The sequence below is a fragment of the Hyperolius riggenbachi genome, chromosome 1 (assembly GCF_040937935.1).
Source record: "Hyperolius riggenbachi isolate aHypRig1 chromosome 1, aHypRig1.pri, whole genome shotgun sequence".
NCBI classification, from domain to species: domain Eukaryota; kingdom Metazoa; phylum Chordata; class Amphibia; order Anura; family Hyperoliidae; genus Hyperolius; species Hyperolius riggenbachi.
In genome coordinates, this window is record NC_090646.1 from 553,209,809 (window position 1) to 553,237,340 (window position 27,532).

General features: G+C 42.2%; 1 protein-coding gene across 2 annotated transcripts in view; it reads right to left on the minus strand.

Moving 5' to 3' along the window:
- MAN2A1 (mannosidase alpha class 2A member 1) overlaps positions 1 to 27,532 on the minus strand; it is a 183,732-nt gene that overhangs the window by 114,364 nt on the left and 41,836 nt on the right. The window contains exons 2-3 of one of the 2 annotated variants that reach the window (XM_068247382.1): positions 16,395 to 16,655; positions 9,936 to 10,080 (exon numbers count right to left, since the gene is read on the minus strand). In XM_068247382.1, the coding sequence (XP_068103483.1) occupies positions 9,936 to 10,080; positions 16,395 to 16,655 (406 nt within the window). Of the gene's footprint in view, positions 1 to 5,209; positions 5,295 to 9,935; positions 10,081 to 16,394; positions 16,656 to 27,532 lie in introns of those variants that run through there. The other variant, XM_068247388.1, reaches the window with a different exon arrangement.

A 27,532-nucleotide genomic window follows, 5' to 3' on the forward strand; every position in this document is an offset into this window, starting at 1 on the left:
CTGTATTTGTTTGTCAGCAAAAAGGTTGCTGTTGTAGTTATGTTGCCAATCTGATGAAAAATAGCGGTTGATGGAACTATACTGTAAAATCGGATACACCAGACCATTGTACTACTGTGATGCCACATAACATACCAAATATCACAAAAAGTCACAGCAGCAATCTAGGAAAAGTAGTGCTTTTCAACAAGCAAGCTCCCTTGAAGGCAAGTTTACAAGCAAGTAGAACAAGACACAGCATAGGATAAAGGGAAAACACCTCAACTAAAACAACAAATACGTAAAAGAAGAAGGGTTCCAGGTGCTCTTATTCACATGCATTGGATCTGATTTCCCCATCAGTCTATGAACACATTGTTTAGGATACTGAAGTGTCGGTCACACTTCATTTTCCATGTTTCAGACACAACACATTTTTTTTCTTTTCTGTTAGAGAAAACGAGCCGTTTCCTTGTTCTGAGAACCACATAAGTTAGAGTTTTTATCTATCTGTTAAGCTGGAGGAGAAGATGCTGCTGAAAGTAAATTTTTGTAGCTGTATTCAATTCCCCTTCCATACACATAATAAAACAAAAAAAGTACACAGTATATAAATTATGCATGGTAATGACTTTGATCATTGGAAGCAGTTGGTGCTGAAATTAATCCGTAGTGAACTCCATGGAAATGAATCTCTGTCTGAAACATTCATGAAAATTAGATGACTCATAACGCAAACAAAATAACATTGCTTTCTTGTGAAAAACCACTGCCTGGAAATAGTAGGGATCGTGAGAATTCAACACAACCCACAATTTCCAATTCTTGAAAAAGAGACAAAGAAAAATGTTTTCTGTCACAAAACCAGGTCAGAGTAGGAAAATAAATCTCCTGGATACTTCCATGCCCTGGCCATGTCAGGTATTTGAGGTGCAGGGAGATTGCAGGATTCTTTAGGTTATGAAGTATTAAATTCACAGTCATGTGATAAGTCTCATAATTTGACACAAACTTTGGCCAAGACACCACCCTCCCCATAATCCTGTTCACAGGGTTGACTGCCAGGGTACAATAATTTAAGTATATGTGACAGTGGCACTGAAGGAACTGAACATGTGTGACAAAGCAGTACACAATGCTAAAACGTTCCTTTAGAGGTAAAAAGCAAGACACACCTAATTTGCTTTGACCTTCCACTTCATACTTCAAATGCATACATAAATTACAAGATTAGTGAAATATTTTCATCCCTCGCTGGCATATTAAAGAGAACTCCTGAAGGGTCGATGTGAACAGTAAAAGAATACATGGGATTGACTAATGTATCTGGAATTCAGGAGTTAGATGGAAATTTTTAGCAGTAACTGCATTGTAAAAACATCACCTGTAATTTGTAAGAATGGCTGCATGACTCCTAAGATCAGCCACCATCAGCCCCACCCCCCCCCCTTTATACAATAGTCTTATGTGTGTAGGTCTTTTTTGATAAATACAATTATGATATTTTAAAATTATTACTTGTTGTAGTCTCCTGTTGCTTGGGGTATATGCCTTGCTCTTTGGTCTCCTACAGGTGCAAATTCTCCTAAGATGCGTCTTGCCCTGAAGTATTATCTACCTTACTTCAAGAGCGTTTCCAGCCTTGGCTTAATGGATCAGTACCATATTACTCACAATGAAGTAAAGTTTCTTAGATCCAGATATTCTTCTTGGCATTGAGAAATTTGGCTTTCTAACTTCTAACCACTGCATAGGAGACAGGGACATTTTAAAATGTCAACACTGAAATGTGCTGAGCCATCTCCTGAGAACATTTAATACAATGCAGAAGGTCAGTGGGTCACATCCAACTTCCTTCCTTCTTTTTATTATCTTGTAAAAGAATACTGTTCAAAAGGCGGAGAAAAAAAAAAAGCTTCACAAAAGCTTGTACAAAACAGCGTGAACATTCATGTGCCGTGACACAATGTTATAACAGCCACGAAAAGAATATCAGGAACCACTAAATCTATCACCTGACTACTAACTTTCTTAAGACCAGTTCAGAGAGTTGAACAATGTTACAAAGCAGCCAGTATCTATTATCATGTGAATAAACTGCTCATCTGCCAGCAATCTACTGGCATTCTGTTTTATAATGCAAGTGAGTGCTGGCTTACATGGCAAACAGTAACTTGTGTCAGCAGGACATGATGTAGTTGGTAAGGAGTAAGATTCGCCCTTTCCTGACCTCTGCCACCACCAAACTCATCATCTATGCCCTCATAATTTCCCGCCTCGACTACTGCAATGCCCTGCTGTCTGGTCTCCCTATGACCCAAACAGCCCCACTGCAGTCCATCATGAATGCAGCAGCCAGAATTATCCACTGCTCCCATCGCTCCACCATGGCAGATCCCCTCCTTGAATCCCTCCACTGGCTTCCTATCCAGTCCAGAATCAGATTCAAGATACTGTGTCTGACCTACAAATCTGTCCACAAAACCTGTCCAACCTACATTTCCGATCTTACTCAGAGGTACACACCTAGCCGCTCACTCCGCTCTTCCAATGAACTTCGCCTAACCGCCCCCCGCATCACCCAGTCCCATGCACGCCTCCAGGACTTCTCAAGAGCTGCTCCAACACTATGGAACTCCCTACCTCCACCCATTAGTGCAGCACCCTCATTCAACATCTTCAAGAAAGCCCTCAAAACTCACCTTTTCACTCTGGCCTACTACCCCTCACAAGTGCTCTAAACCTACAGCTGAACTCTGGTCCCCTACCATTCGTGTCCTTACCTCTCCCTCTAGATTGTAAGCCTTTGGGCAGGGTCCACCTCCTTTTGTGTCCTACCTGATCTTGCACCTCCATTACTGTGAACCCATGCTATGCATCTGAGTGAACCTAACTTGCCTAATCTCCATGCTCCATCCAGTGACTGACTAAGCATTACCTGGCACTCCTACTATGGTGTGTGATCTGGTTTTCTTGTATTCCTGTATTGTCATATTGCTGTATGCCACCCCTAAATATTGTCTGTAACCTAAATTAATGTTCAGCGCTGCGTAATATGTTGGCGCTTTATAAACACAATAAATAAATAATAAATAAAAGGAGTAGGCAGACAAAACGGTGCATGCATGGGTCTTACTGCCAGCACCCAAAAGCTGCAGCCGTCCCCAAATATCTAGTAGTGGAGCCACAGAACACTTAACAAGCAGTGACTGCACCTTTGCCAAAAGTCATGGCAAAGCTCCACCCACACCTCATCAGGGCTGTGGAGTCAGAGTCGAGGAGTCGGAGCAATTTTGGGTACCTGGAGTCGGAGTCAGTGGTTTCATAAACAGAGGAGTCGGATGATTTTTGTGCCAAATACACAGTGCTGGTAAGTATTAGACTAAGGAGTCGGAGTTGAGGAATCAGCCATTTTTTGGTACCTGGATTCGGAGGTTTCATAATCTGAGGAGACTGAGTCGGATGATTTTTGTACCGACTCCACAGCCCTGCAGCTCATACTGCATTGTTTGGTATCTGTAGCTCCTAACGAGAAGACTGTATTTACACAGGGAAATATAAAGGGGAAGATTCTTGCAGACCAACTTTCTTAGATTATGAATATTAGTAGCAAATGTAGTGTGCCCAGGAAGACCTTTAGAGCTACTATGAGGAACTATAGCTCTTCCTGCAGTTACGTACCACATTTGACTAGAAAACAGTAAAGACTGTCTAACACCATATTCAGATCGCCGATCAACCCAATTAAAAATAATCTGTTAATTAAGAAAAAATATTTTCTCACTGATAGGGATGGTCAGTGCAAATTATGAATTAATACAGCTTGAAAAGGAACCAACTGAATGAAGGTGGCATTCAATTGGTCCATTTGCAAGTTGCATAATTGTACATACAAAATCCTGTATAAACTCAGATTTGCAGATCATTGATAATTACTACCGACTGATCACAAACAAGAGATAGATCCTAATTTTATCAATCGTGAAGTGACTGGACACACTAATAAATATCAATCGATCTTGTACAGGTCATTTTGTGTGGATATGCAAATAACTGTCAGATACAGTATCAAAAGAGCAGGAAACAAACCTGAACTGGCTAGTGACAAAATATCAGACAGAGCCTTTGCACACATGTGTACATTGACTTGGCATTCCCATCCAATCAACTACTAATTGGAAAAACACTCAGAGCGACCAATTGACCAGGAATCTGACTATAAATGGCAGCGCATATTGTATTCCTCAGTACAGGTTGACTTACTTCACTGTTCAGTTCGGTGTACAATTTTAGCCTGCCCCTGCCTCTGAAGAAATGGAGGATGAAAAGCACACATGAGGCTGTGCAGAGGGTAGAATCTGTGTGCAATTTACAAAGTACAGAAAGGATCATCATTTGTAAAGCATTTTATATCCCTTCTAAAGGCACATCAGAGGGCTGAACAAGAGTATCTTCAAGCCAAGCTTTTTATCATCGCCTTCTGCCACTTGACCTGGGACCGCCAATATGACAGCTGACCTGAGTCTACTAACACCTCATTAAGGAAATAAGGGAACTGTCTGTGTAACTGCCAAATACAAGGCTGGCAATATGCTGTGAAATGACTACTGTACTAGTTACCAAGGTGTCGTTTTTTAACGTCTAACAATTCCTTCTGCTTTTTAGATTTCTCTACGGCATGTATATACCTCTCTTTAAAAGGCAAATAGATTTTTCAATCGAATAGGTCTTAAAATAGCCAATTCTACATTACAGCAGACGGGAGGGAAAAATGTAACTTTAGTAGCAGAACATATTTTAGATATCTCGCCTCCTGCTTTGGGCATACTGCTTGAAGAAGATTAGAGGTCTGATGCTATAAAGCGAGAATGTCTTATACTGCCTGTATTCTCTTGAAAATCTGAGATTCGTGAAATTTTCTATTCCTTTTTCTTTCCTCTAGCACCTCAGAAATGGCTTTTTGAAGTAAAAACAGACCAAGCGAAATTTTCTCTTTAAAAGTACCAGACCCTTGATCTCTGAGAGCTTGCATTGTGGGCCTTATTTTTGAGGCTAGCCATTAAAAGCAGGGATGAACAGGTCTCTGTAAAAATAACCTCCCCAGTACTGCTTTAACTCTTAGAAATTGACTATTTCTGCAACACGCACACAGCAAACACAATGATCACAGGGGATGTAGCAAGCACAAGTCACATAATAGCTTGGGCTGATAATGTAAGGTATTGCTTACCTCTGAAAGCCCAAACCTAGGTGTGGAACAGTAAATATGTGGCTGATGACTTAGAACTGCCTTCAGAGGGTGATTGAGGGACCTTTCTACTTTGCTGGGATCACATACATCACTGAGTGCTCACTGGACCCCTATAGGAATGTATACAATAACAGTAAATAAAAATCAAACTTCCTTCATTCTAAGGGGAATGGATGTCTCAACTAACCGGCATGCCAGAGGAGTAGCGGGAACCTCTTTTGGGGGGGTGGGGGGGGGGGCTTTGCGTTTGGCGCAGGCAGGAGGTAAAAATTCTTACAGAGCCTCCAGCTATGGCTGGCAGTCTCCCTGTACCACCGTGCGGGCTCCTAGTGGCTTTTGGCGTCTGTGTACGGAAGTCGGCGTGTCACACGACACAATGTGGGTCAGCTGACACTCCGGCTTCTGTGCACCAAGGATGCCGGAAAGCCGCTCGCAGCCCGCGTGGAGATACAGGGAGACTGTCAGACATTGCTGGAGGCTTGGTAAGTGTCTAAGGCGGGAGTTTGACCTATTTCAGCCGAGTGCTCAAGCAACTGGCAAGCACAGGTATCCGGCATCAGGTAATCCCTACTGGTGCTGGATACTGGGGACTGTGCTATATTTAAAGCGGATCAGAGATGAAAAACTAACTATTACAAGTAACTTGTCTATATATCTTATCTAAAGATTAGATGGTTTACACAGCAAATCTAGCTGCAAACAGTTTTAATAGAATATGATTATTTATTCCTGTGATACAATGACAGTAGCCATGTTGTTTGTAAACATTACACAGAAGCAGGCTTATCTGCATCTTGAGCCATCAGCCTAATCCCCTCTCCTCCTCCCCTCTGCCTCTGAAATCAATGGCTAGTAACACCTCCCCCTCCTCTTGCCCAGACTGAGCTCCCATGAGCGCTTGCTACTGTCTGAAAGTGCCTTGGCTCTCTGAAAACCTGTGGGCGTGGCTTTTTTAGTTTATAGGGAATTAAAGTATTAAAACATAAAACAAAAAAGTATTTGGCTTGAGGAATGCCCTATAAACAATAGGAAAGGAACACAATTATGCAATGTGTAAAAGTTCACCTCGGATCCACTTTAACAAATACCAGGGCTGTGGAGTCGGTTCAAAAATCAACCAACTCCGACTCCTCAGGTTAGGATTCCACCGACTCAGACTCCTCTAATTTGCATACTACAATCTTGTTGATTGAAAGTATGTAACATGAAATTCATCTCTTAACTGCCAACGCTTAAGAATTTTAAAAGACAACTGAAATGAGAGGGATATGGAGGCTCCCACATTTATTCCCTTTTAAACAATACCAGTTACCTGGATATCCGGCGGATCTTCTGCCTCTAAGAAGAAGGTACAGACAGGAACAAAGAACATCTATCAGGCCCTAGGCAATGTAACTGTGGGTACATGTAAGAGTGATGTGCAGGTACTCTGCAGGGGAATGAGGGGATTCTTCCTCTATTACACATTCTTCATGTACAATCTGAACCAGGTTTATGGGGGGGGGGGGGGTGATAGACAACACCTCTGTGTTCAATGTGCACAACATTCTCAGTGGGTTCCCTGCAGCTTTGTGGGGAGTGCATATGTAGAGTATAGTACTACTGTGTAACAAAGTAAACATGAGACAGATCAAATTAAAGTTTTATAGTTTTATAGTAAAGTTTTATAGGGACTGATTAGCCTGAAGGGGGCTGGAGGAAGGTGTGTATAAAACTTTTCATCCTTCTCAGGTACACTTAAATACGTAGTCATCAAATCCAATTTCAACATATCAAATGTTTGATTTTATGAATTCCTTAAGCTTGTAAGCTTGCAAGGTCCGTGTTCTCTCACCCTTTTGTGTCATGGAATTTATTTTGTACCAATTCTGTATTTTGTAAATCGATGTATACCACTGTCCATATTACTATGTACCCATGTTTGATTCTTACTTTCAGTAGCGCCACGGAATATGTTGGTGCTTTATAAATTAATAATACCCAAACTTTGTGCTTAAAGGGAACCGGAACTGAGTACAATTATTTAAAATAAACACATGAGGTAATTTCAAATGAGCATTGCATAGTTACCTTGCCATCAGTTCCTCTCAGAAGCTCACCATTTTCTTCTGACAATGATCCTTTCCAGTTCTGACAACATTTTGTCAGAACTAAAATATATCAGTTGCTGTCAGTTATATTTCACTTGCTGTCAGTTATAGCTGAGAGGACAACTGACATGCCAGGTAACGTCCATGTTTCCCTATGGCTCAAGTTGGAAATGTTACAGTTAAACAGTGTGCTGACCAGAAAGCTGTTATGGGGTAATGGCCATTTTCAAAATGGAGGACAGAGAATTCCCTTGATCATAGTGGACAAATGGGATGCAGGAGAGAGGAGAAAGTGATTGAGGAATAGACTACACGGGAGGCAAGTATGACTTGTGTATCTTTATTTTGACTTTTAATTTTCATTTCAGGTTTTCTTTAAAGTGTGTGTTCAACTTATCTGCCAGCGATATATACTATTTGTAGAGTGCATTGGGAGTGAGTCCATAACCACAGCTCCAGCTTGAGTTCTTGCATCTCTTTGGCAGCTTCATTACTCACTTGGTCACATGACAGTGAGCCTGGAGCTCTAGCGGCGAGCTCCAAAGATGCAAGTACTCAAGCTGGAGCAAGGAGAGGTACTTCCAGTGCAAACTCTGCATGGGGGAGGCTATCAGCTGGACACTACATTTGACTTATTTTTTTTCTTGGGGGGGCTGCAAAAGAGGGGAGTGTGGGCTTATCTGTACTTGAGATTGTCCCATGGTAAATAACACACTAACATTGGATAAGGGTAAATGTAATACTCTACTAGCACACATACACAGTATAGTTTTTAATGTTTAACCCCCCAAAAACACACAAACAATTAGTTTTTAAGAATACTCAGAGATTGCACAGCTATGAATCATTAAGTATCTGGTATGCTTGTTTTCATTTTTTTTTTTTTTTAAATATACCAAATGTAGACAGTGAACCAACATTTCACTTAATTATAGGTACTGACCTAGTGATAAAGGACATCCTTACTGTAATTTTATTTTTCTAGATACAGCAAGACTAGATTTGAATCAGCCCAAATTCTATTTCATGCACCATAGGTTCACATATTACCCGAACAAGTAAACCAGGAAGTGCCTTTTATCATTGGCAAAGCAATAAATGAACATTTGCATGTGCTAAAGCAAGCGATTTTTAGCCATCAACCTCCTTTTCCCTGTAAAAGAACAATGCCAAAAAAAAGCCATAATGCAAGATAAGATTGCTTTTACAGGGACTTCTCTGGAGAAACAACAGGTTTTCAAGGAACAGAAATCCTTCATTGGGTAATTAAAGTGAAGGTGATCATTTTAAAAGCACCACCTGACGAAACAATCTCATGTATGCACAGAGGTATGTTCATGCAGGATCTACATACCTTTGTGTATTATCCATTCCTCTCCTAGTTTCCCCTGGTTACTAGAATCCCACCTTGAAAAATGGCTAAAGTAAAATTTTCAGACAGGAAGAGACAGGCTTGCTGTGATCATCCTTCCCATCATCCTCCAATTTCCTCCTCTTCCCTGCCCTGTTTTCTCCCCTTAAAAGGAACCTGAAGTGAGGAGGATATGGAGGCTGCCATATTTCCTTCTAAACAATACGAATGTGGTGCCCATTAGTGCAGTGGTGGTTAGCTAGGTTAGCCCTTTAGTGCATCTTACTAGGTTACCATCTTGGCTCTGCCCCCCGAGCAGAGGTCCCTTTTAGTTCTGCTCTGCATGCATCTGCCCAGCCTCTTGAGCTCCTCACATATTAAATATCTACTCAATGAATTTACTTCAGCCTCCTTACAAAGTCTATTATAGCTGACTGGAGCAATTCAGGGTTATTCAATAAGGCATAAGCCATATTTTCAGACCCGCATCAGCATATATGTGCATAATTTAATATGCCACTGTGGTGTGACCAAACAGCAGACTGAAACACTAATGTTCTGCATAATGCTATTCACAGAAATGTGCATTACTGGTCCCATATAAGGATTTGAAGATTGAAGGCTTCCAAGGTAAGGTATATGCATATGCAATGTGCTCTATTGAGGCAGGGAACACACTTGACCGTTTTCGTGCGCATTTTCTGCACAGAAAAACTGAGAACTCATGTTAATCAATGTGCTAGTACACACTTACTGTGTTGTTCGCGCGCAGAAAAAAAAACTGACATTCTGCATCCTGATTCTGCACATTTTGGCAGTTTTCTGTATCAATTACATCAGCTGCTGTGAAAAAACGTGCGCGTTTTCCTGCATAGAAACACACTTAGTGTGCAGAAAAAGTATGCAGAAAAACGCGCGCGGAAAACTGAAAGTCAAGTGTGTTCCCTGCCTGAAGGTTGTTACAAAACTCCAGTTGGCTTTCAATCACCAGTCTGTGACACAAGGCAGCTACAGTGATTTTAACCTACTGGACATTCGACTTATCCTACAACTACTGCAGCTTTGTAACAATGAGCAGGACTGGGCACGCAGCCCAGCGAAGACAAACATCCTTGTTCCAATTCCTTTACTCCATTAACTGTGAAGCTGTAGAAGGAGGTCACAGCCATGGAATTTACAACTATTACATTATCATCATCACCTATATGTAATGCTACACAGGGCAACGGTTCATTTTGGACTCAGCCTGTCATTCATATCATACCTGGATCATTATGAGAATGAGGCACAAGAAAAACCTGAAGAATATTATTATCCCATTCATGCTCATCATAGGTTATGTCAAATCCTTGTTTCCACACACCACCGTCTGGATTATCAAATGGAAGTAAGTCGTACACATCCAGCATCTGGAATGAAAAGGTTAAGCAAAGACAGTTATGACGTAAAATGGAAGACAAACAATACATGTCTGTTGAACTCTTTTCTGCCACATGGTAATGTAGATTACTGTATATTCATCCTGTCTGCAGAGTGGCAGACACAAAAATAGAACTCTACAAGTTAAAGTGCAGTATAGATTTCTCAAGAAAAAAAAAAAAACCGCCTTGGAAAGTGAAGACAGGGAATCTGGCTTTATTTGAAAGTTAGCTGGTGAGCACGATGTGTTGCCTGCTACTGTGCAGCAGCAGAAGCTGGACAATACAATGTGGCTGCTCCCAACCTGTATTATGTATATTTGAAAGCAAAGGTTGTCAACTATGACAAAAAGACAGCAAGGCTTAATCTGAACACATTTACTGGTCCTAAATTGTTTCCACGCTGCCGTATGCGACGCACAAGGCCGATTCCCGAGAGAGTTCATGCTGAAATTGATCGGGAATCGGTCTGTGGTATATGAGCAGCTGACAGATCCCTCTCCTATCAGATTTGATAAGAGATTGGTCTCTGGGTCGAACCTGCCCATACATCGCTAGATGTATGGCTACCATTAATCTCTATTGCTGTGCATAGCACAACTCAACGGGAGCCGAAGCCCAACCTTACAGCTGAGAATTATCACCTGCTGTCAAATTCTTGGTCATTGTTAATTATCGCTTATTTTTCAGAGATTACCATCTACAAATACTGCAGATTAACTGATTTGCATGTATTTTGCATCCTTTATCGCTGGAGCTTTCTTTGTTGTGCTTCCAGGAACTTTGCATGTTTAATGGCACTATAGCAAGTCACAATAGTATTATGGCAGATTACCGCAAAACTGCATAAGACAACCAGACCACCCATATTTCTTTTATTACATTCTATTTGCATTTGAATTATTGAATATATTTTTTACTATTCTGCTAACCTATGACTCATGGAGTTTGTTTGGGTACAGATGAGTTCTATATTTTTGTTACATTTATTTCAAACCAAACTTCTGAGGCATATAAACCTATGTTCTCTTACATGGTTGCTAGAGCGAGTTGGTGCAGGTGGTGCCACAGCCGGCAACAACTACTGCTTAAAAGGAAATAAATACAGCAGCCTCTGTATACACATCCCACTACAGTTCTGACACAACTGTACTTGTATAAATTGTATAGATCACTGAGTGACTGAACGTTGTATGCAGTTTCAGGCTGAGTTACGCTGTCATTGGTGACTTACGTAGGTCTGCTGTTACTAAGGCCCGGTTCACACTTGCATTGAAATCACAAACGGATCTGTGAAAACTGATCAGATCACCAGTTGATGGGTTCTGTTTTCACTCCATTTCCGTTCAGCTGCTTCCGTTTGCACACATCCCCAAAGTGTGAAGAAATGTTCAGTTTTCTCATTGCTCACAATGCAGCGCTTCAGCTTCCGTTCCACTGGGCTCAGAAAAATTGGTGCAGCAGGAAACTTGGTCACTTCAGCCATGGGTTAATACTGAATCCATTCCTATTTGTTACGATCCATTCCCTTCCAATCTGGAAATGGACCATTTCTTAACTAATGTGATACAGGCCTTATACATCAGGGTAGTTGAATTGACCTGTTGACAGGGCCATTAGGAAATCATAGTTATCAGGGTAAAAAAAAAAAAAAAAAAAAAAAAGACATCCGGCCAAGTTCAACCAGAAAAAAAAGTGATGAAGGATAAATGCTTTTACTCTACAGATCAATTTAACAGTAGTCAATTTCTTTGGGGAAAAAAAAAACATTTACAACATATCTCCGTTTAAAGAGAAGTCGGGGTGAACCTAAAGGCAAAAATGAGATACTGTTACTTACCCAAGATATTCCAGAGGCTTCCTCTGTGCTCCTGGAGACGACCCACCCCTTCTGTTTGGGACCCATTTAAAGAATGCGACTGCACTTCTCTTCATGCAGAGCACAGCCGTGCTGCGCCCATCCGAGTATGAACACACCTGCACAGTAGCATGGAGACACTCGTGGACTGGCTCTGGCTTACTGTGCAGGTACGGCTGTGCTCGTATGGCCAAGTAATATATCCCAAAAAATCTTGTTGGATATGTCTCAAGGGTCCCTACGCAGCAACGGTGGGGGTCATGAGGACTTCCCCGAGTTATCTGCTAAGAATCTTGCTTGTGAAGGTGTCCCAAGACACAGTCTAGCATTCAAGCACAACGGATCATTAAACCACAGCGAGGAATGAGCGCATTTTGTGGGCACTTTACCCACCCATTGGAGGCCTCTTGCCCCACCATGCCTCCCACCCTCACCATTGAGCATCTAAAGCCAAGTATCTTATATAATAATAGGCAACTGTCCCTGCGTACAGCAGGGACAGTTGTCTCTGTGTAGCTGGGTCCGGGTTTTTTGCTACTGCGCATGTGCGCAGCACGGACCCAGCCTCACACAGACAGGAGGACGGGCATGGGCGAGCGTGTGAGAGGGCCGCCGAGTGTGTGCGTGCGCACTAACAGGCGGCGGTGAATCACAGACCTAAAGCCCGTTTTTAAACGGGCTAAGGTCTGCAAGTTGTATCTATATAGTGCTTATGTCCTGCAGTGTTGTCCTAACCACCAAGCAACAACTGTTAAGGGTGACAAAGACTGAGCAGGTTTCCAGAGCTTTAATTTCCTGTTGATCTCTAAACTTGTCTTGATCCTGATAAAGGTGGCCAGTAACCTTCCTGGCGGTAACCCCGAACGTAGTTCGGGGTAAGCCGCGCAGGAGGTTTTCTCAGGCTCTGCTGGGCCGATTTGAATAATTTTTTTTTTGCTGAACAGCACTTCGATCGCCGCCGCCCCGCGCTCGATCGCCGCTATCCGTGTCGCAACACAGCCCCCCCCCAGACCCCTACGCTGCCTGGCCTATCAGCGCCAGGCAGCGGCAAGGGGTGGATCGGGACTCCCTTAGACGTCACGACGTCCATGACGTCGGTGACGTCATCCCGCCCCGTCGCCATGGCGACGGGGGAAGCCCTCCAGGAAATCCCGTTCTTTGAACGGGATTTCCTGATCGCCTATCGCCGGAGGCGATCGGCGGGGCTGGGGGGATGCCGCTGAGCAGCGGCTATCATGTAGCGAGCCCTCGGCTCGCTACATGATTTAAAAAAAAAAAAATAATCAAAAAACGGCTGCGCTGCCCCCTGGCGGTTTTTAATATACCGCCAGGAGGGTTAATGATACGATTCCTTGGACGATCAATTCTTCAATTTGATCATAAAATTGATCATATCAATCCATTTTTCTTATTTATTCCATTAATCTGCTTGAATTGTATAGCAGCAATCCTTCCATAAGGGGCCCAAATGATCGTTCCCATTGTCCAAAGAATCATATACCGTATATACTTGGCTATAAGTCGAAAAATTTAGGACTGACTCAATGTATAAAAGTGGGGGGGGGGGGGTCGCCTTATACTCGAGTCAGTCCTAAATGTCCCACTTATAGCAGGGTGAGGGGAGGACGTCGCTCTCTCCCCCTCTGATGTAGCTATCATGCTGTAACTTTCCCACCTTCCCCTGCATCTCCGTGCAAATGTGGGCTGCCTCTCTCTCCCCCTCTGTGTAATTAATGTTGGGTGCCCTCGCAGCTGAAGCCGACACTTAAGTTTTATTGCCAGCACGGTATCCTCCCTTCATGCCGCTCTCTGTCCAATAGTACAGCGCGACTCTCGATGTCACATGACAAATGAAGTCACATGACATCGGGAACTGGAGCTTTACTAACGGACAGAGAGAAGCAAGAAGGGAGGATACCGTGCTGCCAATAAAACTTAAGTGTCGGCTTCAGCTGCGAGGGCACCTAACATTAATTACACAGAGGGGGAGAGAAAGGCAGCCCACATTTGCACGGAGATGCGGGGGAAGAAGGGAAGGGGGGAAAGTTACAGCAAGAATTCAGCGCTGGCAATGGGAACTGTGTCACTTCTGCTGCAGTGCTCACTGTGCATCACATCGCACAGAGGGGGGAGAAAGCGGATGGAAGCACAAAATGACTTTAGCATTGCGGGGAAGGGGACAGAAAGAGGCAGCCTTCCCAGCGCATAACATTACAGAGTTGTGCTGGGAGGGAGGGGTGATTTTTAGTGTGTTGTCGGTGATTTAGCACTGTGGGGAGGGATAGAGAGACGCTGCCTGCTGGGGCTCTGGGAAGGGTCTATTGTTTAAAGTGGACCTGATCTCAGATCTTTCTCTCTGCTCTAAAAGATATGCAATAGCATAACCTTTAAAAGAAAAACACCTTTTGTGTGCAGATGTATTGCAGAATTTGTATCAGCTGTAGTGTGTCTACTTCCTGCTTTCATGGAAGCAGGCATATTGTTAACATCCTGTGCTTTCAAATGAGCTTATCTGCCTTGTCAGGTGACACGGGAGAGATCAAATTACAGCTGGTTATTAGACACAGATGAGGGGGGATTAGGCAGGCTAAACTCAATACATACAGGGTGCATTTCTCTAGGTTTTCTTTATGTCCTGTGCAAGGCTTCAAGTCTACTGTGCAGCCAATAACTTTGCTAGATAGACTTATACTTGAGTAATTAAATAATTCCAGCTTAAGAGGGTCAAATATTGGGGTCGACTTATACACGAGGTCGACTTGTATCCGAGTATATACGATAGTTAACTGCCAACTATGGTGAGATTAGCTAGAAAAGGACCAGCATAACCATCCCAAAAAAATCTTTAGAAAACAGCTGACAATGGCCACTAAAATACATTTCTAACAGGACAAGATTTTTTTTTCTAACTAGACTATGAGGATATTGCACGCGTTTTACCTTTTAGATTAGACTCATTGCTCAAAAAAGGCCAACAAAATTACCATCATCATCCTATATTTATGAATAGCCAACACATTATGCAGCACTTAGTGCACTTTATTGTTAGCTAAAATATCCACTGCAATAACTTTAACGGTGTACAGAATTGTACCAAAGCAAAAATGTCCTGCAACATGAGCAGCTACAAAAATAAATAAAATAAAAATACACTTTTTTTACTATTGTTATTGCACAATTTAGCTACCATCAGCGAGCAAATCCTCACAAATCACCAATTACACATACTGCACTTTATCTCTCCACATACAGACTTTCACAAACACATGTTCTTGTAGTCAGACAAATGTGTTTTCAAACAATCATTACCTAGAAGAAGCATTTTGTATGCTAAATGTGCACCAATGCCACTCCACAAGGGAATTCTCAACTAACAGTTATAAATCCTTATTTCCAGGGATATCTCGCCTCAAGTTAGCTTTTTTTGTGCAAAAAAACAAAACCTGCTCACACTAGATATTGTCACTAAAGCTAAATACCCACTGGCAGATATGGCCAGATGGATCGGGGATCACCGCCGAATGATCGTTTCACTGATCCATCTGCCAAATCTTCAAGTGTCGTTTCCAGCGAACGATGGAAATAAACGATTGTGTAAACGATTGTACACTGCACAAGTCAATAAGTGCCAGCACGATCCTCAACTATTTAATTGGACATGTCGGTTGTTTAAAAACAAACAACTGTGGCTGGTGTCGTGCGTCAAACATCGTTTATCAAGTTTTAGTTAAACAATGTTGAGCGAGATCACAAAAAAAAATTTCATTTGTGAAAAATCATTTGGCAAGTATGGGCCTTAAAGCAAACCAGAGCTTAGTAAAAATAAAAGTGTTATACCTGGGGCTTACTCCATCCCCGCGGATTGCCCCCCCGCCGCAGTCCTTAGCCTTCTCCTGCGCCGGTAACAGGTCCCGTAACTTCGTCCAAGAGAAGTGAGCCCTCTACATCTCTCTCCGGCGGCTGCTGGAGAGATACGTAGAGTGCACTTCCCTTGCGTCAGACTGGCCGCGACTGGAGGAAGTTACGGGACCTGGTACCGGAGTAGGAGAAGTCTAACTACAGGGGTTTGTAGCAATTAAGACTGAATAGGTATGCTGAGCATGGCCAATCATGGCTACTGGAATGGCACAAGTGGTAGTCTCAACAAGTACAGTAGAAATGGAAAGAAGATGAGAGAACAATTAATTGCCTTTTTTCTCCAAGACCTAATGGAAACATAGGTATGGGATGTCTGCATTACAAAAACCTCACATAGTTGCCCGATCGGACTATAAATGGTCAGATCAGGAGACTTTTGTCTACAGCTGGCCTTTTGTAGGTTATGAATACTGCAGCCATGTAGAAATCTTGTATTCTGCTCTTACATCACACAACTGCACCAACAAGCTTTGTAAGAGACAAAAAAATGGACAACATAAATGAGTACTAAACATTGCTCATTACTGACCTGGACTTGGGATTTTTGGCTGGCACTGGCAGAAGCAAACTGACAGTCCTCCTTATTGATTGGAAGCAGTACAGGTGCAGATGGTAAAAGCTGAGAAAAGGATCCACGGCTAATGTTTATGGCTTCTGGATTTTTTTGTCCATCTTTTACGGATTCACTCAGGTTTATTACAGAGTCTCTTATATTAGAAATGATCTCATTATTTTCTGCTAGCAGACGCTCCAAGTGATCAATTTTCTCTTGTAATATTGAGAGCTGTCCCTGAAAGAGGAAAAAATAGAAGCAATGTGAACCATTTGTACTGTCTACAATACATAAAGGTGACTATAAAGGTGACCATTACTGGTAACGCTTCTAAGTTTATGAAGATTAGCAAAGACAAAATGTAATTAAAATCAGCCACCACAAACAAAATTCATTTTTCATGAACCACCAGGAAGCTACAAGCCTGGCAAGGTTGAAGTCACCTTCCTACCAGCAGTCTGTTTTTAAATATCTTAGAGAAAGTATCCTGTGAGATCAATAGCTACGTGACATTTTAGGGACAATGCCAGCACAAGAACATGGTTTCAGCTCCTTTCTCATGATGTCCTGTCACACAAAAGTTTTGCACGCTTTGTTTCATAGATAATTCATCATGACAGGAATATAGATGCTGCCATTGGAGGCACTGCAACCTGAAATGAGCATGCAGCCAATGCCAGCAACTCTTTTAAAATGTAATGGCAGCTCCCACATTGCTATCCTGAAGCTAATAGACAGTGAAATACAGCGATTGCCAAACTGCAGAGATAGGTTTAACTGGTGTAAGTCAAGTACCAGATCTGCCAACATCAAACCAACAAACACCGATTTAGGCAATACCTGCACTGACTAACCATACAATACATAAGTTTTACTACTTGGGGCTGGTTTCCACTAATCGGCATATTATTATTATTATTGATTTATAAAGCGCCAACATATTCTGTGGCGCTGTAAAAAGTAAGAAACAAATATGGGGTACATAATACAGACAATGGTGTACACTAATATACAAGATACATAATTAGTGACAAAATACAAAAATGACAGTGATAAAAGTAACATGATGAATAAAATGTATAATGATTTCCAAGACACAAAACGGGGAGAAAACCCTGCTCTTGCGAGCGTACAATCTAAAGGCATATCTTCCAGAATGCATGCAGGTACTCAAAGTGATGTGATCACTCATCCCAAGGATTCAGGTGCGTGCTGTAGAAATCTGCAGCGTGTTGTCCCGAAACAAACAGTGTGATACGGATGGCAAAACAATACAAATTATAGGCAGCATTTCCCCTACTGCCTCTGGGGAAACTCTGCGGATTCTGCGCAGATTCGGGCAGCATTTGACCCTGGTGGAAATGGACCCTTAAAAGAAACCAGAGTCGACATAAATTAAAAGTTTTATACATACCTGAGGCTTCCTCCAGCCCCATCCGCATGGATCGCTCCCACGCCGCTGTCCTCAGTTTGCTCCCTCTTTGCAAAAGTTGCTGGAGAGATACGTAAAGAGCGCACTTCTCTTACATCAGACTGGCCGCAACTGCCTGAAGTTACAGGACCCGGTACCAAAGAGGGAGAGGACTGAGGACGGTGGCATGCGTATGGGGCTGGAGGAAGCTCCAGGTATGTATAAAACATTTAATTTAAGTCCGCTGTGGTACACTTAAAGGCATGATACAGAACCAGATCAGAACATGTACAGTATCATGCCTGAAAAACAAAAACAATGTTTCAAAAGTTTCCAAAACCATGTACAGTTAATTAGTAAAGGTATAACATGAATCAACTTTTGTTGACTTAATGCCCACGGAGTGTTGAAAACCCCATGCAGCTAATTACTTTAGAAGAATAAAAAAATAAAAAAAAATTACAAATGCTATTTCCGTTTGATGCCAAATCTGATGGCACTTCACAGAGTTCTCCTTAACCAGTGAAAATAACTGCATAAAAATGTAGAGATTTTGCCAGGGGATGTTTAAAGTTTATTTGCTGCTTCCTATGCCAATCACACAAGCATGAAATGAGAATTTGGGAGCATTCTTCACACCAAGCAGTGCGCTGCAAACATGGTTCCAAGGAAGTACCACTTCAATTGCTTGACATGTATAAGAAGAAAAGTCTGCAAACTATAGTAACACGGTAATTTTAATGATGTATAATTACAAAGTGGCTTATGTATCACTGATATGTTAAATCATGTTTTCGTAGTTCAGGTTTTTTTTTTATTGGAGGTACAAGTGACAAAGATATACAGTATATAATAGCACAGGAATAGGCTTTATACAAACAAGAAAACTATACATTTTCAGCAAGCCTCTTGCAAAAGCCAGAAGGCCAAACACCATATATATGACTGATGAGAAAGTGGCACTAAGGCCATGGGAGTATATCACAAGCTTTGGTTATTACAGCATGTGCACAAAGTGAAAACCTGGCTTCTGCTGTGCCCATTTATCAGCCATCTAGCATGAGTTGCAACAGAACTTCAGCATAGTGTTTAGGAAAGAGGAAGGCCAGTTGGGGGGGTTCAATATTAGTCTCCCTGTAACATTACAGTAAATGTGCTTTAGCAGCAACAATATACAACAGGCTTCTGCAGTAGTTTCTTAAAGAGACACTGAAGCGAAAAGAAATTATGATATTGTGATTTGTATGTGTAGCACAGCTAAGAAATAAAAGATTAAGATCAGATACATCAGTGTAATTGTTTCCAGTACAGGAAGAGTTAAGAAACTCCAGTTGTTATCTCTATTCAAAAAAGCCATTAAAGTGAACCTCCGGACTAAAAATCGACTCAGCAGCACTGAAAAGGCCTGGTGTTTCTTTAACAGTATCACAGCATCAGAACTTTGTTTCTCTTATCCAAGCCTCATTTTTAGCTGCACAGAAGAAAACTGCCCGGGCTTTTTTCCCCTGATGCTGTGCACAGTATGATGGGATTTCTGATGTTGTTGCTCTCGTTCTGCTGTTTTGGTGCAAATTTTTTTTCTATACATTTTGAATTTGACATTTGAAGCCTAGCGTGTGCAGCTGGGAGGGGTTATCAAGACACAGGACAGTTGGAACTTTGTCTCCTGCTCCTTGTCACCTCTTTTCAACCAAAAAGATGGCTGCCCCCATGACAAAGATGGCGGCCCCCATGAATCACAAACATTTGCCTGTTCTTTTAAAACAGTGTGGGTAAAAAAAATATATTACCTATCTATTCTAATTAACATAACTAATGTAACTTAACAGTATGTTTGTGTAGGCTGAAGTTCCCCTTTAAGCTCTATGACTTTCAAAGTCGTGGAGAGGGCTGTCTTCTGACTTTTATTATCTCAACTGTAAGTGAACAGTTTTCTTTTTATCTGCCAGAGGAGAGGTCATTAGTTCACAGACTGCTCTGAAAGAATCATTTTGAATGCGGAGTGTTGTGTAAACTGCACATATTAGAGAATGATGCAATGTTAGAAAACACACTATATACCTGAAAATAAAAATATGAGAATATTTTCTTTGCTGCTAATCTTCTAGTAATTATTTATAGTACACAACCAATTCATTATATCATATTTTTTTTCAGTGTCTCTTTAAAGGCAGTTTTTACGCCAGTTTGCAACATGCTTTTCAAGGAAAAAAGCTGAATATTGTATTAAGGGTTCCTGCGGTGTTTAAACTTAGCTTGCCAAAACCTGTGAATGCACAGCTGGATGAGGGCCTGAATAAAGCTTTCTGAGAATTCAACATACATCACATGTGCAACATGGCTAAATTATTTTCATACATTCTATGCTCTACCTTGAACTCGTTTCACAGATATCAAGAAAACAGCTTGCATGCATAGGTCAAAGTCTGTAAACAGGTCCATTCACGTCGTCAGCTGCTCTGGCTGTCAAGTTAACAATATTAGAGGATTGGCAGATGCAATGTAGGTGTGATATAAATACACCACAGCACTGGAAACTGTAATAACACAATCTGAAATAACCAGCCTTGATCTGCCATGCATGTACACTCTTGAGTATTATTCAAAATCATTATTTCTGCCTCAGTCATCTACGCTAGGACTCCGTAGACAAATAGAAAGGTTAATCATTCTCAAACATACTTGCATAACAATTCTAGAGTGCTTGGCTGAGGTAGCAGAGGAGATGCATACAGTATCTGGTGACGTGCCACCCTGAGAGCTTAAACTATGGCCCCTTTTCCATGAGAGGCTGAAGGCCTGTCAGCTGCTCTCATGCACCAGCCAGGCACTTATTTGTGCTTGGCATAGGCAAGGGGTTACCCCCATAGAGTCTGATCATGGTCACACTCAGAGGTGACAAGTCACAATAGTTTTCTGCTACAAATGCTGCCATTCTTCAGGTGAGAGACTGAACTGCCAGACAAGCAACAATTAAAAAATAAATTAAAAATGCACCTAAAAGCAATACAAATTATACAAAAATCATGCCATGCTCTACAAGTTTTGAGCCAATGCCAAATCTTGCTCAGGGACGGTTTCATGTTTCTAGATCCCAACAGTTGGTAGCAATAAAAAAGCTGGAAAGCAACACAGGATTGGTGGACCAATTACCACTGGTCTAGAAAGCCAGTAAGTACTGTAGATGTTGCACGGCTCACAACCTGGCCAGCACGGTGCCGTAGTGGTAAGCGCTCTCGCCTTGCAGCGCTGGGTCCCCGGTTCGATTCCCAGCCAGGTCAACATCTGCAAGGAGTTTGTATGTTCTCCCCGTGTCTGTGTGGGCTTCCTCCCACATCCCCAAAACATACAGATAAGTTAATTGGCTTCACCCTAACCTGGCCATAGACTACGATACATACAATACACACATAGACATATGACTATGGTAGGGACTAGATTGTGAGCTCCTCCGAGGGACAGTTAGTGACGAGACAATATACTCTGTAAAGTGCTGCGGAAGATGTCGGCGCTCTATAAATACTAAATAATAATAATAATAAATAACCTGAGATACTCTGGAGGTTTTTTTTTCTGGAGAGAGAGGCGAGAGACACTTGGTTGTGCATGCAGCTTCAAGAGATGGTAAGAAAGTCCTCAGTGACTCTTAACGGGTGTATGGGGAGTTGTTGAGACACTTTGTTAGGAGCCTCTCTTACAACATAGCATGGCTGCAAAGATGAGAGAGGGTGGGAGCACCAGGTAACCATTGCCATTACTAGCAAGAGGTGGCTGTAGGTCCTATGATGACATTTTAGGGATTTTAGAAAACTTTTAGCATCTTGCGGTCTGCTGTCAGGGTGAATTTGCTTGGACAACCCTGGGCATGTTGGCAGTTATTTTGAAAGTCCTCCAAATTTCCAGACAGTGGAAGAGCAGATTTATTGAGATTTGAGATCTTTAAAAAAATCCCTTCAAGGAAAACCATCGTGAAAAATGTTAACATTTAAATTACATGTAAACACATAAATAAGAAGTAGGTTTCTCCCGGAGTAAAACGAGCCATTAATGACTTTTATGTCGCTGTCACTTACAGTAGTTAGTTAAAATCTGATGGAACCGACATGTTTTTTACTAGGCCATCTCTTCATGGGGGATTCTCAGTATTAAAAAATAATAATAATCCAAACATTTGTGTAGCACTTTTCTCCTGTTGGACTCAAAGCGCTCAAGAGCTGCAGAGACTGAGACGCGCTCAAGAGGCCACTGTGCAGTGTTAGGAAGTCTTGCCTTGAACTCCTTATTGAATAGGTACCCTAGCCAGGATTTGAACCCTGGTCTCCCATGTCAAAGGCAGTGCCTTTAACCAGGGCTGTGGAGTTGGTCCAAAAATCCACCGACTCCGACTATTCAGTTTAGGATTCCACCGACTCCGACTCCTCTAATTTGCATATTACAATTTTGTTGATTAACAGTATGTAACGTGAAATTCGTCTCTTAACTGCCAACGCTTAGGAATTTTACAAGACAACTGAAGTGAGAAGGATATGTGGACTACTATATTTATTCCCTTTAGACTAAAACTAGTCCTTGGTAAGAGTACTTGTAAAAGGTACAGACCAGAACAAAGAACATCTATCAGGCCCTAGGCAATGTAACTGTGGGTACATGTAAGAATGATGTGCAGGTACTCTGCAGGAGAATGAGACGATTCTTCCTCTATTACACATTCTTCATGCACAATCTGAACCAGGTTTATGGGTGATAGACAACACCTCTGTGTTCAATGTGCACAACATTCTCAGTGGATTTCCTGCAGCTCTGTGGGGAGTGCATATGTAGAGTAGAGTATAGTACTACTGTGTAACAAAGGAAACCTGAGACAGATGAAAAGTTTTATACATACCTGGGGCTTCCTCCAGCTCCCTTCAGGCTAATCAGTCCCTTGCTGTCTTCCTCCACCACCTGGATCTTCTGCTAGGAGTCCAGGTACTTAAACCAGTCTGGTGTAGTGCGCATGCACACACTCCGCCGCCGGGAGCGTACTACACCTGCGCAGCACTATTGTGCAGGTGCAGAACGCTCCTGGCTGTGAAAGCGGCACGTAGCCAGACTGCTCTGACTGACTGAATTACCTGGACTCATAGCAGAAGATCCAGGTGGCGGAGGAGGACAGCGAGGGACTGAATGGCCTGAAGGGGGCTGTAGGAAGCCCCAGGTATATATAAAGCTTTTCTTTTTATTCGCCTCAGGTACCCTTTAATTCATAGTCACCAAACCAAATTTTAACATATCAAATTATTCGATTTCATGAGCAAAGAGAGTGCATACATTTGCATAAACCAGCATCAATGCAGAATTATTTCAATCTCATTGACCATCTCTATTAGTGACACGGCTACACATCAGGCTTTATACTTACAGCATAGATGTTATTTCGTATATATGAGATTCCTGTGTACACATCATATATACTGTACAGTCAGTACAGTTTAAAAATACGGGGACTGCTTTATTGAAGCAGCACAAGTAACTAATTTTGATTGGTTTATTTCATTTTTGTGGACTGAACACAACTAGTACTGTATATATACTGTATATATACATTATTTTCAATGACTATTATCTGAGAAATAGAACATTTTATCATATTTTCTATTTTAATTACAGTTACAAATTCATTAGGAGTCGGTACATTTTTTCAGGACTCCGACTCCAGGCACCCAAAATTGCTCCGACTCCGCAGCCCTGCCGTTAATTTAAAGGACAACTGTAACAAGAGGGATAAGGCTGACAATTATTTTTTTTAAGCAACACCAGTTGCCTGGCTATCCTGCTGATCCTCTGCCTCTATTCCTTTTAGCCATAGACCCTGAACAAGCATGAAGCAGATCAGGCGTTTCTGAAATTTTCAGATCTGACAAGATTAGTTGCATGCTTATTTCTGGTGTTATTTAAACACTACTGCAGCCAAACAGATCAGTGGGGCAGCCAGGCAACTGGTCGAAGAAAATAAATACGGAAGCCTCCATATTCTGCTCACTACAGTTTTCCTTTACGTTATACAAAAAAGCAGGCTGCCACCCCCACCTAAGTGCTTTTGAAAATAAATAAAACACTGAGAATCCCCCATGAGGAGATGGGCTAGTCCAAAACATGTCAGTTCTGTTAGATTTCTACTATCTATTGTGACAGCAACATAGGCGCTAAGTAATTTATAGCACATTTTACTGTGGGTGAAAAGTACTTTTTGTTTATGGTTTTCTTGGATTTAAAATTTTACTATTTTTCAAGGTAGTGTTCCTTTAACCACTCTCCGACCGCCTAATGAAGCATGGCGGCCACAGAGTGGTTTCCTCGTTCATGCCATATGAGCGCTCAAACACAGGGGGCCGCCACGATCAGCCTGCCAGCCGCGATCGGTGCTGGCAGGTGCTATTAAAATGATAAATTATGAAAAACGTGTACAGCACTATGATCTAGCGCAGCGATGTACAGAGGACAGCCTTGTCACTTAACTGCCCCTCTGAACAGCTCACAATCTAATCCCTATCATAGGCATATGCCTATGTATGTAATGTATAGTGTATGTATGGTAGTCAAGGAAGGAAGGGGGGGGGGGAATAAAAGAAAAGAAATAGGGTTTTTGGTGTTTGTTTTTTTTTTGTTTTTTTTAAAGAATTAAAATTAGTTAAAGTTAAAATTAATTTTAACTCTTTTTCTTCTCACAAATAGAGCATTCTTTTGGAAGTATCTGATTGCTGCAAAATTGTTTTTTTTATGAATTAAAAAAAACAAAAAAAACAAATTGCAGCAATCAGATACTTCCAAAAGAATGCTCTATTTGTGAGAAGGAGGTAAAATTAATTTGGGTGCCAAGTTGTATGACCGAGCAATAAACTGTTAAAGTTGTGAAGTGCAGCATTGTAAAAAATTGCCTAGTTGGGAAGGGGGGGGGGGGGGGTAGGGGTTAGTATAAACCTCTGGTCCTCAAGAGGTTACAAGACTTATAAGCTGTTACAATCTTCTTTCTGAAGGCATCTGACAGCTCTTTTGATCTCACCATTGTGTTCACTCTCACAAAACAATATAGCACACCAAACTAAATGCCTGAGGTTTATATGGGGCAAACCACCAAACTTCTGAGCAACAATGTTCCAATCATGTGCACCTGATGCGATACACCCCTGCGTGATTTGAGCCATTTTAAGTGTTATTAAATGTGTGAGTGTGTGTGAGAGAGTGTGTGGGGTGCCCCGATTTATTCATCACCAAAAATTGCATTGCAGAAGATTTTGAAAAGTATTTTCTTCAGTTTTAATTGTTTGGTAAGGCTAGGTTTCCATTTGTGCGGCGGCATGCGTCTTGCGAGACGCGATGCCGGCACAGCTGTTGCCTCTCGCAGCCGAATCCCTCTAGCCGTGCTATGCACGGCTATGGGATTCGGACAGCTACTGACGAAATTATGCTGCAGGGCCTCAGATTTTTCCTCGGCCACGAATTCGGATGGCTCTCATAGACTTCTATAGGCTGCTGAAATCCATCCGAACTCGTGGGCGGGGAAAAGGCCTGGATTCGCAGCAGTGGAAACCCGGCCTTATATTACTTGAGTCCAGAATAAATATCTATGTGTCCTAGAATGTTACAAAACTGTTTCCACTTGACTGTGTATAAGGCCCGGTTCACATTAGCGTTCGCTGTCCGGATTCGCCGGCCCGGATCCGGACCGTATACTGTACAAACGGAACGGACGTTCGCCATAGCAATGCAAAGTCTATGCGGCCATACACACGCGTCTGTTCCGTACGGACCGGAGCCGGACTCCGGACACTTTTCCAACATGCTCTATTTTTTGGTCCGGATCATCCGGCCGACGCACCCGGACCGGAGCCTTACTGCACCATCCGGCAATAGAAACCAATGGGAAACGGAAAGCACAGAACACACTGGCTATAAAAACAGGACGTTCTACCCCACTTTCTATGAGTTTTCTATGGCGGCCATTTTGGATGGGGACACATGGGCCCAGCATTTCTGGAGTGGAGCAGCAGTGAGTTTGTGCTGGAGCTGTTTGGCAGTATGTCGGACGTGGAGGTAAGGCCCTACACAGCAGAGGACCTGATTCTACAGTCTCTGTACCCAAGGATGGTCTGCACACGTCAAGCTCTCTCCAACAATGACCCCTGCGCTTCTGCTGACCTCCCAGACCCCAGGAATTTATATAGTGTGTCCCTTTAATAAACGGATCCGGATCACAGCCGTATTCATACCTGATGAAAACCGTATGCAAACGGACCGGATCCGGATAGGAACCGTACGGGTCCGGATCCGGTCCGGTTTTTTAAAAACCGCAAGTGTGAACGGGGCCTAGTGTAAAAGCATCATTAAGGTTTTTATCTGTTTGCTCATGAATCAACGAAGACCCATAGAGCAATACTATCCTCCCCAAGGTTCTGGCCCTTCAGAACACTACTAAAGTATTTTTACTGTAGCATGTGCTACCATTGGAGATTTTCCAATATACAGTGGGATGCAAAAGTTTGGGCAACCTTGTTAATAGTCATGATTTTCCTGTATAAATCGTTGGTTGTTACAATAAACAAATGTCAGTTAAATATATCATACAGAAGACACACACAGTGATATTTGAGAAGTGAAATGAAGTTTATTGGATTTACAGAAAGCGTGCAACAATTGTTTAGATAAAATTAGGCAGGTGCTTACATTTGGGCACTGTTGTCATATTGATTCCAAAACCTTTAGAACTAATTATTGGAACTCAAATTGGCCTGGTAAGCACAGTGACCCCTGACCTACATACACAGGTGAATCAAATTATGAGAAAGAGTATTTAAGGGGGTCAATTATAAGTTTCCCTCCTCTTAATTTTCTCTAAAGAGTAGCATGGGGGTCTCAAAACAACTCTCAAATGACCTGAAGACAAAGATTGTTCACCATCATGCTTCAGGGGAAGAATACAGAAAGCTGTCTCAAAGATTTCAGCTATCGGTTTCCATCTGTTTCCACAGTTAGGAACATACTGAGGAAACGACCACAGGCTCAGCTCAAGTTAAGGCTTGAGGTGGCAGACCAAGAAAAATCTCAGATAGACAGAAGCGACGAATGGTGAGAACAGTTAGAGTCAACCCACAGACCAGCACCAAAGACCTACACCATCATCTTGCTGCAGATGGAATCACTGTGCATCTTTCAATCATTCGGCACATTTTACACAAGGAGATGCTGTATGCGAGAATGATGCAGAGGGAGCCTTTTCTCCGCCTACAGCTCAAACAGAGCCGCTTGAGGTATGCTAAAGCACATTTGGACAAGCCAGCTTCATTTTGGAATAAGGTGCTGTGGACTGATGAACCTGAAATTGAGTTATTTGGGCATAACAAGGGGCATTATGCATGAAGGAAAAAACACAACATTCCAAGAAAAACACCTGCTACCTATAGTAAAATATGGTGGTAGTTCCATCATGCTGTGGGGCTGTGTGGCCAGTGCAGAGACTAGGAATCTTGTCAAAGTTGAGGGACGCATGGATTCCACTCAGTATCAGAAGATTCTAGAGGCCAATGTTCAAGAATCAGTGACAAAGCTGAAGCTGCATCGGGGCTGGACCTTTCAACAAGACAATGACCTCGATTCACAAAAGGGTGCTAACTCAGTTAGCACGCCTAAAGCTTTTATTGATCGCGCGCAAAGTTTAGTGCTGCGC